General features: G+C 32.0%; 2 protein-coding genes across 2 annotated transcripts; one reads left to right on the top strand and one right to left on the bottom strand.

Annotated features, from left to right (window-relative positions):
• Positions 1-348: 348 nt before the first annotated feature.
• Positions 349-11670, bottom strand: LOC108723632 (nardilysin). Its single transcript, XM_018449527.1, has 12 exons — positions 11530-11670; positions 11252-11447; positions 10986-11185; positions 10737-10901; positions 10293-10651; positions 9041-9544; positions 8687-8837; positions 6387-6520; positions 5824-6202; positions 5160-5644; positions 4893-5003; positions 349-472 (listed from the first exon to the last, which is right to left on the bottom strand). The coding sequence occupies exons 1-12, from the start codon at positions 11668-11670 to the stop codon at positions 349-351; spliced, it is 2949 nt and encodes a 982-aa protein (XP_018305029.1).
• Positions 11671-13528: 1858 nt separating this feature from the next.
• On the top strand, positions 13529-14932 carry LOC108723631 (putative nuclease HARBI1). Its single transcript, XM_018449526.1, has 4 exons — positions 13529-13610; positions 13902-14159; positions 14229-14444; positions 14526-14932. The coding sequence occupies exons 1-4, from the start codon at positions 13529-13531 to the stop codon at positions 14930-14932; spliced, it is 963 nt and encodes a 320-aa protein (XP_018305028.1).
• Positions 14933-16004: the final 1072 nt, after the last annotated feature.

Below are 16004 nucleotides of genomic sequence, written 5' to 3'. Positions count from 1 at the left end.
ATATATGTATACATATATAAATTCTGTAATATAATTCTGTATAAATATAATTCTGTACTGTATGTGGTTTTATTAGTATAATAAGATTTTCGTTGACATCCTTTTTGTAGATTATTAACTATGGATGACGAAAACATTATGTTATTTCTCTGTGCAATGCAAGTAGCTAGCCTAGCATTGTACTCTGCATGGAAAGCAAAAAAATCTAGGCGCTGGAGGAACAGGCGATGGTGGGTCCGTCCCATCAATACTCGACGCGAACAGTATGGTGACTTCGCAAGTTTGTTTGCAGAATTGAAAGAAGATAACCTTCTTTGGGTTATATGTCTTTCCAAGAAAGTAAGACTATCAAATAACATCCATTTTTGTCTCGTGGGCTTTTTGCTTCCACTCCTCGTCTCTTGTTCCCGCAACTGCCTCTCCTTGCTGAATCTTTGACGAAGACGTAACCAACGATTCTTGCATTCTATAGCTATAATATACACATCAAATATAAATAATTGTAATCATATAATATATGTAAAACGGTGAAGTTTAGAGTTAAATTAAAGTTTACTTACATGTAATATTTAGAGCAGTGGCAATTTCTGTCCATGCATTCTCCTTCATTTCCGCATCTTTATAGTTTTGTACCATTTTATTATAAAGATAAGGGCGAGAACGAACCATATCAATTAATAATTCATCACCATGTTTCATATATGTATTAATTGATTTTTCATTGGATATATCCAGTCCGTCGTCCAGATACACTTCCTCTTCTTCGTTCTCGAAACGCATCGAATATTCATCATGATCGTGCATATTACAGCTTTTAGATCGCAATTTTAGATCGCAATTAGAGCTTGTGCTACACATACGCGCCACAAATTCGAAAATATAACCTAAGCAATCCGAACGCTGTGATTGGTTGGCAACAGGCAATAGGAACAGAATTTCCAACGTGACGAAAATTCTGTGTCTATTCTAATTCTGTGTCACGGTCCATTCTGCATTGATACATGGTTTCTGGTATGTTCGAATTCCTTGTTCCTATTGCCTGTTTCTATTGCCTGTTCCTATTGCCTGTTGCCTGGCATTGTGCAAGGGCCTTCACGGAAAAGCTTGCCTTTACTCGTCGAATGATCAAAAACGACTGAGCGACCGCGCGTTCGTAAGCTGACTTCCTCCTCCACCAATTCCAACCGATCCGATCGCGCTGCGACGTATAGTCGCTTCACAATAATGTCATTGACATTATTTTTCGGACAAACCATGTATATGCTATTGGATTCCAGGAATTAGATTTAAACAAAGAAGTATTTCTATTTCATAAAACTGCTAGAAAAGAGGAATGGAGGTATATATGTCATTTGTATCAAATAAAATAAAATAACGTAGTATGTCCACTTTGCTCAATTATCTCTCAAATAAATTTTAAATAATTTATTATAATGGAAAATGTTTCAGACTAAAGTTAAATTTTTATAATAAAGTAAAACTTTTGTAATATATATATATTACAAAAGTTATATATATAGGGTGTCCACCGCAACTCTTCCAATCTCCCACAGTAAGGTAGATGGGATCGAAATAAACATAAAAGTCCTTTACCGATATCCATAATAATAATCGAGATATTAAAGTTTGAAATTGTACTAATGAGAGCGCGCCTATAGAAAGAACAGAAACGATTCCGGCCGCTCGAGGTATAGCTCGGCCCATCTTCTTCTTTAATTAATAGCTCACGCCTCCAAATAACAATAGGAGGTCGATACGGCCAGATCACGTTTAGGATTGTTTTCCGTGTATTAAAAAAAAAATGATGCAATACCCGCGAAAATGGCTAAGCCCGTTCGAACACCGGGCGCCTGCGTCCGTCTACGACGTCGTCACGTCGCAAGGAAGACCGAACGGGTCGTCCAAGACCGCGGGATGATTATGTTTCAATGCTCGGTCAAAGTCGGCAACACTTTCAAAAATATACAATAACTGTAGCGCACCCGAGTCGAGACGCGTCCGCCACGAGCGAGTGGTTCATCAGAACTGATGCCAGCCCGGCCCAGTTTGACAAACTACTGGATGCGGCGGCAGGAGAGACAAGAGGGGAAGCGCGCCGTTGCTTAGCGCTCGGCATCGCCGCTCACACGTCTCACCGCACTGCACCAAAGGACTCATGCGATGGCTGTTACGCACATGCGCGATTTCATTACATATGTAATAATAACATATGTAATAATAAATAGGACAAATACAAACCATAATAAACTTCGATGAATAAAAATGTCGAAAGAGAGAAAGCGATGAAACCTATGGAAATCTACGGAAAATCTAATTAATTTTTATCGTAATCTGTCGCTTCTCTAAATCGAAAGGAAAAAGTTTTAAGAAAAAAATATCTGAAAGCGCTAAGCAACGGCGCGCTTCCCCTTTTGCCTCTCCTGCCGCCGCATCCATTTGTCAAACTGGGCTGGGCTATACCTCGAGTGGCCGGAGCCGTTTCTATTCTTTCTATAGGCGCGCTCTCATTAGTACAATTTCAAACTTTAATATCTCGATTATTATTACGAATATCGCTAAACGTAAAGGACTTTTATGTTTATTTCGATCCCATCTACCTTCCTGTGGGAGATTGGAAGAGTCGTGCTGGACACCCTGTATATAAATATATATATATGTATATAGAAAAATGAGATGAATCAATTGATACAAAAGAAACACGTAGTTAGTTTTAAAAAATGTTATGCAATTTATATAATATATGTAACTATAAATTGTTGTATATATCGCTGTAATTCCAACGATACCACCAGTACGCACGTGTAATTAGAGTCACTCCAGCTACACGTGCGTCCGATGCGTACTCAGGTACGATTATATTGCTCCTACCGAGGCTTTGTCCCGTCAGATGACTGGCAGCAAAAGTTTTTTTTCAAGTTCACGATATAAACTACTAGAAAAAAAATTTTAGCCCTAATCATCTCTGTCAATCGGTTCAATTTTTTCGCATATATATATGAGTGGCAAGTATGCCGTTCTACAAAGTGGCAGATTATTTTTCTTCTTTTATAGTATCCATAATTAGTACAAAAAGTTTTAACTTTAATCATCTATAACATTCACATTATTTTTTTTTACATAATTGAGACACCACTATCAAGAGTTGTTCCATTGGTGCGTCGGCAGGAGGTTATTTTGTGGATATGCAGCATAAATATAGTAGAAAAAAAGTGAATCAACTTTAATCATATTTGACAAAAAAAAGTGATGCTAGCTCCCGGACTAATATACTGATTATTGCGAAGAATATTACTAAGGCCTCGGTGGTCTAAAGGTATTTATAATTTGATTTCTTATGTGTGTGTTTTGTGTATGGCATATTAAAAATATAATAACATATATAAAAACATTATAAATTAAAAGAGTACAAAGTATTTTAATAATTCACACACACACAAAATTCATTGCTTATAAATTTATACATATTTTAATTGTGAGTAAGAATTGTCCATCTCGATTTACTCTTTCCATGAATTTTAACGACATACATATGGGCTTTGATGTAATTTAGGTAAAAGTATCGATTAGGGGACTAAGCTCCAATGACCTTGACTTTGACATATGTTGTCATGACCCTCAGTGACCCTCCAACAAGTTTTAGCCGTCGCTCGTCCTTCATTAAAAAATTATTAACAAAAAATGTTTGAAAAAATAACATCTTATTTCAGCTATATATAATATCAAAACTATTATATACAGTACAATGAGCGTAATTGTTATCATTATCAAGGTTCTTATATACACGCCACTGATTGGTATAAATTATTGAACCACGTAGGACATATTTTCATATAATTGATAAGAGAGTGTTACTGGATCGATTTGGTACAGGTAGGATGAAAATGTTTTTGGTATTACGTTTAATATCACCAAAAACCCATTGTCCTTCAATTATAAGACCTTTATTGTACTTTCTCTTGTCTCGTCTAATTCCACAATGTGGCCATTTCCACCAATTGGTTTCTATTTATCGAGAATCCATTATTGAAGTAACTAAAATTAATTTGATGATATGAAATATAGAATGATATAAAATACAAAATATTTAAGTATATGTGTTATGAGTGATGAAATTTAGGATTCATATATAACGGTCAATATCGATAATGTCTGCTTTATTAGCAGGCATTATCCAAGCTTTATGATTGAAACATTCATTTTTCTGCTTTAAACAGACAAATTCTTCGCATTAAAAACAAATTTTCTGCTAAAGCAGTGAACTTGTGTTCGCATGGAAAGTCGCGTGCTTCTAGGCAATGGGAGAGGTGGAAAGCAGTAGATGGATGTAGTTTAGAATAGTTTCTGATATTATATATAGCTGAAATAAGACATTATTTTTTCAAAATTTTTTTTTGTTAATAACTTTTAATGAAGGACGAGCGACGGCTAAAACTTGTTGGAGATCACTCAGGATCATGACTTTAACAACATATGTTAAGATCAATGTCATTGGAGCTCGGTTCCCTAATCGATACTTTTACCGTAATTTATCAATTTTTATATTTTTTATCTTTTTGAACATTTTACCAAAATAATCATTAAGAAATATCTATGCCGCGGTAACAATAACAATACTAGCTAATAAAAATATGATTTAAGCTTATACTATAAGAAAGAATATAGAAACTTAAAAAAATGCGAAGAATTATATGAAAAACTAATTGTAAATACTTTATCATAATGTTGCTATTATACAAAGATTAGTGTTATTTAAGTATTTGTAATGAATAAAAAGAACTTTATTATAACTTTACATCATAAGACAATATAATTTATTAATTTTATTTTACTATTATTACAATTTTTACTATTTTCATTTTACTATTGTTGTTGAAATATCATTTATTCGACACTTTGAGAAGAGAGATCTTGTCTTGTAATCTTCTATGTCAGTAATATAATAATGAACTTCAGTTTTCTGCTGATCGTCAATTATATATTCCAAAACAAAACTCTCTTTCTTGCTATTCTTTGCTTCAATTATAACAATTAATTTTTTAAATTTTAATTGTCTTAGTAACTTTGAATACAATTTGATAATAAAAAAATGGAAGACAAAAATAATATCACAAAATCAGAAAAATAAATGTAAACCAAAATTCGATAAAAAAGTTATCTACTCACTCTTCGCTATCTCGATTGCGTCTTTCTTCGGATCAGTTCCTACCACATGTACGCTCAATTTTCTGAAATTATTTCCGTTCATTGTATATTTTACAAACCATTCTTTCAGCTCGTTGATTTTTATGTCCTTTATTGCAAGCACTTCCTTCTCGAATCTGTCAAAAATATATTCCGACTTCGTTATCTCATTCCAGTTTCTGTCAACTTCTTTTGCAAGATTGTCATAAACTATATGTTTTGCTTTTATTAGTTCTTTCTTTATATCATTCAATTCCTTTTCTGAGAACTTTTCCAAAATCTTATTAAACGATTTCAAAAATTCCTCAATTTGCTGGTCCATATGCTTGGTTGTATATTTATTTGTCTGAATGTGAACAGTAATAGAATATCCTAAAATTCCGTTGACATCTTGAAGATCACATGAGCCATATGTAAAAGGTAGTTTGGATAGCCAATTGCTTAACTGTTTATTCATTATACACTGAAAACAAGAGGATGAATGAGATGTGCAGATAAGGTAATGCGATAATCGAAAATGTTAATCATATATTTCATTTATTTTTCTAAATAATCCAAACAGAAATGATTATATATTAAGTATGAATAAATAAATCGAGGATTCTATTCAAAATATACGAGGCAATGTTATTTAATACTTACCATCAATAAATCTATTAACATCGATAATTCCATCGACCTGGCACCGGCTTGATAATAATTTGTTACTACAGAAGCTGTACTAACTTTGTTGATATTTTTCAACTTGCAATAGCTTGTGCCCAAAGATATCTGAGTGACTCTCACATCCTGAATTGTACTAGTAAGCAAAGGAGCGCATTTAATTATTTCAAGACATTGTTGTACAGTCTCGATCGCAGCTTTTTGCGTTATGTTGCCTTGCACGAGGCACTGAATATACAGACAATCGATAAAAGATTTCACAAAGTCTCGAAATTCTTCAAAATTAACACCACGCAGAGCAGTATGCTTGTCAACGTGTGTATAATGGACCAACTTTAGTATCATTAATTTCACGTCCCTATAAGAAAAAAAACGATATATGATATTAATTAATTACCAAAAATATAAATTATATAACATGATATAATTTATTTTACAATATTAATTGTTATAATTAATATATACCATTAATTGTTTCTATCAGTTACGTAAAAATTTTATAATTGTTGCAATTATGCTTGATAATAAATGACTAGTATTACCGGACGAATATTCCAGGTTTTATGAACATCTCGTTATATGTCTCTAATTGTTGCACTTTAACAATTTCAAATAAGTCTGTCGTAACAATGGTTGGATAATCTACCATATATTTTGCAATAGTCATCAATAAAAGCTACAATATAATTAAAATGATATATATCAAAATTATATTTATAAGAAGAAAATAATCACTCTAAATATATAGAAATACGATTAGCAATAAAGAAAAGCTAATAAAAGTAATGATACGGTAATTAATTGAATGTAAATTTTATACATGCATTAATTTTATTCTTTATTAACAACATCGGTTACATTTCGAGCTATTTTCAGTGGAAAATTTCTCACTTTCATAATCTCACATATCCGAGAAGAATCACGGTTCTATATACAACAATCGTAATTAATCCTGCACAGGGATTGTCGAAATTCAAGTGAGGATCAAATTAAAAAAGACAAACTGAAAGCTCATAACTAAGAATGTAAAGATACAGTAAAGATATTTTCTATTAATAAATTCTGCCAGTTTTATTTATAACGTTTGATCGACTATTAATACGTAATTTTATTTTCTTGATTTCTCTACACAATGTAATTACAGAATTTTATATAAAATTAAAATCACAATAACGTGGCTTAAATTATAAATAATAAATAAAAGAGCAGAACAGCCACAGGATGTGCGCGCGCGAAAGTCATATATTTAATTTAAAACATAATTGTTAAGACATAAAAACATAAATTTCGATATCCAAGATATGAACATCTTCAGTATATAAAACATGTAAAATATATAAATTAGTCAATGTGAAACGATGAGTCAAACGCGTTACAATTATTGATTACAGTTAATTTGCACAGATAATACTGTTGCGCCCATGCGATCGACTTGCGAAGTCGCTCTCGCGGACGCGCGTTCACGCACTCCTGAGCCGCGGAAATGAAGAACACGAGAGTTAGAGAAAGAACAAGAAACGTTTATTCACACAACACAGAAAGCGATAAAATAATGAAGGAGATGGTGAGACACGTCCGAGCGTGGCAACAGTTCTCGTCCAAATCTAAGATCTTATTAAACAATCGAGCAGCGCGTCGTCTCGGCAATGTACTCTTCGAAAAAGCACAGGTGTCGGCACAGCGCGGGTATAACAATACAATTATAATTATAGACGGAATTAGAGCCATTCGTCAATTTACATTTCGTAGTTGAAATTACAATTAAAAATGAATGTCAATGGATCAATTCGGCAAATTGAGACATTATGCAAAGATTAATCCTCGTGTATTTGGTCAAGTGTTAAAGATTGCCGCGTTATCATGAAATTTCCAGATTCAGTGATTTCAAGCAACTGTTGCGTTATAAGAGATGTAATGACGAGGAAAGAGACAATTTTTGCTTAATAGAATTTTACTGTCTGTCTGTCTATAAGCAAAAATTGTCTCTCCTCGTCATTACATTTCTTACAACGCAACAGTTGCTTGAAATCACTGAATCTGGAAATTTCATGATAACGCGGCAATCTTTAACACTTGACCAAATACACGAGGATTAATCTTTGCATAATGTCTCAATTTGCCGAATTGATCCATTGACATTCATTTTTAATTGTAATTTCAACTACGAAATGTAATTTGATGAATAGCTCTAGTTCCATCTATAATTATAATTGTATTATCTGTGAATATTAACTGTAATCAATAATTGTAACGCGTTTGAATCATTGTTTCGCATTGACTAATTTATAATAATTTTACATATTTTACATACATACTGAAGATGGCCATATCTTGGTCGAAACGTTTATGTTTTTATGTCTTAATAATTATGTTTTAAATTAAATATATGACTTTCGCTACCGACATCCTGCGTGTGGCTGTTCTGCTCTTTTATTTATTATTTAGAATTTTATATTATTAAAAAAAGATTTTATATTAAGGAAAGATACCATACTCTTACATACTTGACTTTGGGCTTTTTACTTCTTCTTTTTAATTTGGTCCTTCTTGAATCATTGTGGATTAACAATTACAGTGGAGAATTAATTAATTATAGCTTGAGAGAGAGAGAGAGAGAGAGAGAGAGAGAGAGCTGCAGCTCTCCTTGGATTCAGGAACATGAAATTAATTTGAGACTAAGAAGTTTTTCACTGTATAAGGATAGCAGACAGTGTAGCCGAAACGTTTTGACATTGAATGAAGTATAAAATTTGCGCTCAAATTATTCTTATTAACCTTTCTTTATTGCTAATTATGGTTTTATATTTATTAACTCCAACGCACACTTTGCATATATACTTACGGGTAGTTTTTCGTTAAACCCGTTTAATTCAATTGTAATACCCTTCTCACTGACACTAATTTGATAGTCATACCCCGCTACTGTAGCTGGAAATAATTCTTCGTGCAAAAGCAGGTTTAACACACGGCAGTACATATCTATGAGAGCTGCACTGAAATGTCAATAAAATAAATTTTTTTTATTAAGATACAAATAATTATGTAAAAATTATAATATTGATAGTTATTAATTATAGAAAGTAGTATATTTATATAACATCAGTAGTGATTATTAACATGTAGTGATTATTAACAATGTAGTATATTTAACATCATTACAATAAAATATTATTACATGTTCCGTGCTATTACTTACTTTTTTGGTGACTGAAATTTCAAAGGGGAAATAAATTGGAAATTCATATAACATTCTAGCAAACAAAACTTGGGATCCGGACGATACCAAATCTCCGATACTCGATCATTATGTACTTTTACAGGATATTTCGAAACTTCCGCTGGTATTGGTATTAAAAAGAAGTCACTAGTAAGGAATATATTCTGTAGGGGTAAATGAAAATCTGGCAATGGCTTAATAGATTTCCAATGTTTTCTTAATTTCTTTCGTAGAATAATGCTTGCATATTTCGTTTTGGACCACATATCGATTTTTTTTAATTTGGGAGTATTCAAATTTTTTTTAAAAAGAGTGATATTCGCGTTATCTGGCACCAAATAATTCAAACATTTTTGTATAATTTCTGGATCATACTCAATATCAATAAGCTTGTTTGCAGTTATATAATCACGCGGTGGATAGAAAAACATACCCTCACACAAATCTTTCACATAATCCATTGGATCCTTCTCATTAGCAAACCTAAAAAGGCAAGCGAATACATATAAGTAATGTCTCACATATTTTGACGGCTTTCCTCTTTTAATCGAAAAAGTAATTCCCTAAATTTAAGTAAATTTTCTTGAATAGTACTAAATAAATATATATTAAAATTAATATAATCCACTATTGCAAACTATTAATTCACAGACGTCTTTTACTATACCATACAAATTGAACAAATTTATAAAAACTGGAAAAGATAGATTAGAGAAGTTATCAAAATGTGACGTAATACAAGATTGAATGCCTGGATTGTGAATCGACGTATGTAGGACAGACTAAGAGAAAATTAGGGACTAGATTAAATGAACACATAGATATAAATAAAAAAAGTGGCTCACCTACAATAGTATCAGAACACAGATTATACAAACAACACGAATTCAGTTGGGAAAACGTACATATATTGGATAGCAAGCCTTCATATTTGAAAAGAACTATATCAGAAATGATATGCATAAAGGACAAGCATCAGGTTTAAACAGACAAAGCGAAATAGAACAATTACCGGATAATTACCTTCCTATATTGGATCTACTGTCCCCCACCTAATGACATCCCCCGACAAAACATTAGTCGATAAGCAAAAGATCATAGCAATGTCAGTTGAATTTTAGTTAACAATGCAATAATTACACAGCATTATAATCGGAGAATCGGTTATCTGAGGAATCAAAGGTAACTAATACATTATACCAAATACAATCATAGTAATTATTTAATTTACCTGAACTCATACTCTTGTCTCTTATAAATCTCATAACAAATAGTTTTTTTCTGTGGATCCTCACGTTTTAGCAAATTAATAAATGAAAATATCGCGTCTAAAACTTCTTTCAAGTAGCGTTGATCCTCATAAGAAAGCATTACAGTAATCTTCAATATAGAATATACATAATTATGTCTGAGGAATATTTCATAGTCACATTGGACTTTATCATTGGACCACATAGAACTCCACATCTTTTTGCGTAAATAACTAATTAGGGAACCTTTTCCTTCATGCCCAATAATCCATGATATATATTGATATGGTTTACTTTTGTAAAAATCAGATGACAAAGGTATTTCCCATGTTATTTCTACCTGCCAAAGACAATTTTTATTTTAAATATTTATTTATTATAAACATAACTTGTTTAGGATTTATATTCAAGTTTTAGTTACATACTCTATCCTCTTCGAAAGAATCAGAAATTAATTTACACTTTTTTTTTAGAGCGGAATTATCAAAAGAAACATTGCTTTTAAAGTCATCAGGAGGTAGCCCATTATTTGGTACATCAGTAAAACATGTTGCGACATATTTTTCCAATATATCCAGCGATAGTCTCGCCTATAAAGAGACATCGTATTATGAATTAACTATATTTAATAAGTAATCAATGACTTTCATCATAATTTAAATGAAATTAGGTACTTGTATAGCTAGCTTCATTCTGTGAGCACTATAATGACGATATCTGAATGTGTGCAGCTCTTTATGCAATTTATCGATATGTACATTATCGCCAAATGTTATTAAATGGTCCCAAGTAAATTTGTTGGCTGGATCAGTTTGCGCGAAGGAGGAGAATAGTTGTTGTCTCTTGTCCTCTTCACAAGGTACCAACTGAAACTCTATATTAACATGGTATATTAAGTCTGCAAAATATGGCAATAATATTGCAAGTATGATTTACATACCATTTTTTATGTTCTCTAGTTCTTGTATGATAGAATTTTTCTTTATCAAGGGTTTAATAAAAAATTGAGCAAAACGATCAAGAGCTGATAACAAGTGTTCTTCTTGGATATCAAAGTGAAATGTTGTATACTCATAATCTGTTGAGGCCTTAACAGTACCACCATGTTGATCAATAAATTCTTCAAAATTATCTTCCTGCAAATAAGATGATAGTTACACATTTAAGTATATACGAATAAATGAATTTTATAATAAATCATATATCATGTTTTAATACCTGTGAATATTTTTCGGATCCCATGAAAATCATATGTTTGAGGAAAGATGCCATGCCTGGAATTTCTGGTGGATCACTGAAACATCCTACTCCCACACATAAGCCGCATGCTGCCTGCTTAAATATATATGCATTAAACATTACCACATAGATTGATAAATAGAGAAATAACACAATCAATAGACCTTTAAACAATTTTAAATTGAATCATATACCTAGTGGAAAAATCAAATTATTTTAATGAAAACTAATAAAACTGATAAAGGATGTTTTTTTTTAGCAAGAACATAGTGTAACACAGTAGAGGTTTGTTTTCTGTTCCTGCACTGGTTGCACTAGTTCAAAAAAGTGTACACTAAAGCGTTTTCTGTACCCAAAATGGCGTCAGCGACAGTGTTTCTTGTTCCAGTGCAACAGAACTCAGTGCACGAGTTCACCGAACTGGCTGCACTAGGTCTTGAGGTAGTGTAAGCAATGCAAGTACCGGTGTACACTAGTTCAGCTACAGAAAACAGATCTCGCGTAAATGACGCATAGCAAATGGTGGCAAGTTCGAGAGTCCACGAGTAATAAAACGGTAAGTATATGGAAATAAAAACTTTTCTCGATCTAAAAGACTAATGCGGGGTCTACAATAGAAGTCGTAGAGTCTTGAGTCGTAGAAAATTAATCAATCACAGTCGAATATGAAAAGAATAATCGACGATGATTGGTCAATTTTCTACGACTTAAGACCCTACGACCGCTACGACTTCTATTATAGACCTCGCATTATATTTACATTTCAATACATTAAAAATGCATACATACAAATAAAAACCGTCACAATTAGCTAAAAATCGTAACTATTGAACATCAAATTTATAAGATTAGAAAATGTCATGCTAATGCGTAATAGTCAATAAATAATATTAAATGTTTTTACGAGTAATAATTTCTGTTTATTCATTTAAAACATAAGTAATATATAATATTTCTTATATATATATGTATGTATATGTACATATACATGTATGTATACCTATTAGTAATAGAATCAATATCTTCCTCATTTGTTTGAAGTCATTTGCTTGGTTCTTCCTTTACATAATTATTTTGATTACGCTATTTAATATATCTTATTTTACAGAATGTGATATTGTATAACCAAAATCACATATTAACAGTACGTGTGACAGCTGTAAAAATCAGAGATTTTGTTTATGTAGTGACGAACAGAGATAGGCAGCAAAAAATACGAGTTGGTGCTATATACATATATGATCAGTTAAGAAGTAAATAATAAATCCGTTATAAAAGATCTGTTTTTTTATTCTTGTACTAGACTGCGTTAAAACTTTTTCTTGCTTTCTTCAAATATCAAACATATACCTATTTCACTTTAAATTCTGAAAGTGTACACTAGTTCAGCTACAGAAAACAGATCTAAAGTATTCGTCTTTTATATTGTTACAAATTAATATTACTGTTTGTATTAGGCCGATATTTCATGTATTGTACGATAAGACTCCTCAAGCCTGTTTACTGACTGCAGGACAGAAATCCGAGAACTTTTTTATCCTGTAGCCAATTCACTTAAAAGGCCTTATCGTACACATAAAATATCAGCTTTATGTATAAAATTCCATATTATATTTTTTAGTGGGAAATAATATTTCAAAGGCCTATGGTTATTAATAATTATAATAAAATGGCATCTTCTATTATTTACATGGAAATGGTAGATTCATCTGATGAAGACGAAGATATGAACACATTTCCACCATTAGGAACATTCCTAATTGAAGATAATGATGGTACAAAATATTTTAGTATGTAGGCTTACAATTAGTATCGCTTATATCAATATAAAATCTAATCTGCCATGACTAACTTTTTAGATCGTAAAAGAATAGAAATATTATATCCTTTATTAGGATTTATGAAACGAATAAAACATATAAAAGTGGAACATTATATTGAAAAAATTGTTATTAATTATAATAATAAAGATTTCATAATGCACTTTAGATTGTCAAGAACACTAGCATATGATTTAATAAGACGATTTGAAGTATTTGATGCATTTACATGTATACAAGGTAAATAAATATATTTTTTTAATTGTAAAATAAGTTAGACATAAAAATTAAACTAAGAGAAGGTTAATTGGAAAGAAGTCTATTGTTTCTTAAAAAGAATTACTGTTATAATTACTGTTTCTTATAATTAATTGTATTATAAATTAACTTGTATCTTAATTAAGTTAAATTTTCAAGGTTGTTAACTTAAACTTAACTTAGTTAAAAAAAAGGTAATTTACCCAACGCTGGACATTTACCTAGGACAATTAAAATGGGACACTATAGCTTTATTGTCTGTTACTTTTTCAGATCGAGGGGAACATTTAAAAATTACAGCGGAAAAACATATATTGTGCTTTTTGTGGTTTGTCGGACATGAAAGTGGATCCTATCGGGATGTTGCCGACCGATTCGGAGTTGCAATTAGTACCTTATATAACATAATCACAAGAGTCACAGAGTTTATCATGACTTTAGCACCTAACATAATAAAATATCCTACACAAGAGGAAAAAGAAGAAACTGCAAATTACTTTCTTCGAGAGAAAGGATTTCCTAATGTCATTGGTATTATATTGTACTTATATTTATATTCATGTTTCATTAGAAATGTTTTATTTACATATACTTTTTTAGGTGCTATAGATGGATCTCATGTTAGAATCGACAAACCATTGGAAGATACCGACTCTTATATTAACCGTAAACAATATTTTTCATTACATATCCAAGGAATGGTTAATCATAAGATGAAATTTTTGGATGTCTTTATTGGATACCCGGGATCTGTTCACGATGCTCGAGTCTTTAAAAATTCATCACTATATAACGATTTACGTGAACTATGTGGAGGTTTGTTGAAACTAGAAAATAAGTGAAAAATGTCAAAACTAGAAAGTAATCGATATTTCAATGTTATCAATTTTGTTCTAGATAACTACTTTTTATTAGGAGATAGTGCATACCCTTGTTTATCAGAAGTAATCGTTCCATACAAAGACAACGGGCATTTAACATGGAAGCAAAGAATTTTTAATCAAAAATTAAGTTCATGCAGAGTTGTTATTGAAAATGCATTTGGCATTTTAAAGCAACGATTTCGCCAACTGTACCATTTCAAATTAAGAGATATTCCACGCATGGTACTTGTTATACACTCATGTTGCATTTTACATAATCTAGCTAACATGGACGATTTGGAATTATTTGAAGCACCTCTAAACGATGAGGAACCAAATGTAGAGGCACAAAATCATTATGTACATGATAATGAACCCGTAAGACAACATGAATCAGGTATAGACAAACGGAATAACATATGTGATGAAATAACTTGTTAAAAAATATCAAAGGAGTTATTTAAATATAATAATATAACCAATGACTTATAAAATAGTTCCAATATGTTCCTATAATAAAAGTAAAGTCAACATCGGTGGATCTCTATTCTTCTTTTCGCGCACAAAAAGAAGAAATAAAATTCGCTGATGTTTGCTTCATTTCTATCGTAGGGATATGATGGATCTGTTTTATAAGTTTATGGTTACATTGTTACATTTGAACTATTTTTGATATTTATATCAATTCTTGCAAAATGTTATTACATTCCTGTCGTAACTTATTAGTTTATGGATTGCTTGTACGTTTTTTTTTCCAGAAATTCTTTATGATACAAGACTTACTGACCAAATATTCGCTCGCTATACCGCTAAAACAAATTACAGCCATCGATGTGGCTAATGCCTTTGTGAGCAATTTTATTTGTATCTATGGCGCGCCCAAAGCCGTTCTCACGGACCAGGGATCAAATTTCATGAGCGCTCTCATGCGTGCGATAGCGCGTAAATTCAGAATAACACAATTTAAGACTACTGCGTACCACCCCCAATCAAACGGGTCAATTGAGAGAAGCCACCACGTACTTTTAGAATACCTTAAGCAATATGTAAATCGAGACAATGAGTGGGATGAACACATGAGGTTAGCAACGTTCTCATATAATACGAGCGTGCATGAAGGCACGAAATTTACACCGCACGAATTGGTATTTGGTAAAACAGCTCGAATACCAACGAGCGACCCGGTCTTACCAAGTGATATAAATGTCACATACGCGCAATATCTGACCTCATTGTTCAACCAACTCTGCGACGTGCAAGAAACCGCTCATAGAAACCTTACTCAGGCTAAGCGACGGTCGAAACAATATTATGACAAAAAAACCAACCCTCAAGTATTCGAACGCGGCGATCAGGTCTACCTACTAAAGGAACCTGTAAAAGGAAAATTCTCCGATCAATATACAGGACCACACGAGGTCCTGGAAATCTTAGATAATAATAATATTAAGATAGCTATAAGCAAAGACAGGACACGAACTGTACACGGAGATAAACTCAGAAAATTGCGCTA

This window comes from Mycetomoellerius zeteki, unplaced genomic scaffold, assembly GCF_001594055.1.
Source record: "Mycetomoellerius zeteki isolate Tzet28-1 unplaced genomic scaffold, Tzet1.0 scaffold247, whole genome shotgun sequence".
Lineage (NCBI taxonomy): Eukaryota > Metazoa > Arthropoda > Insecta > Hymenoptera > Formicidae > Mycetomoellerius > Mycetomoellerius zeteki.
Note: the sequence above shows the minus strand (reverse complement) of the source record. Positions and strands in the feature narration are given on the sequence as shown.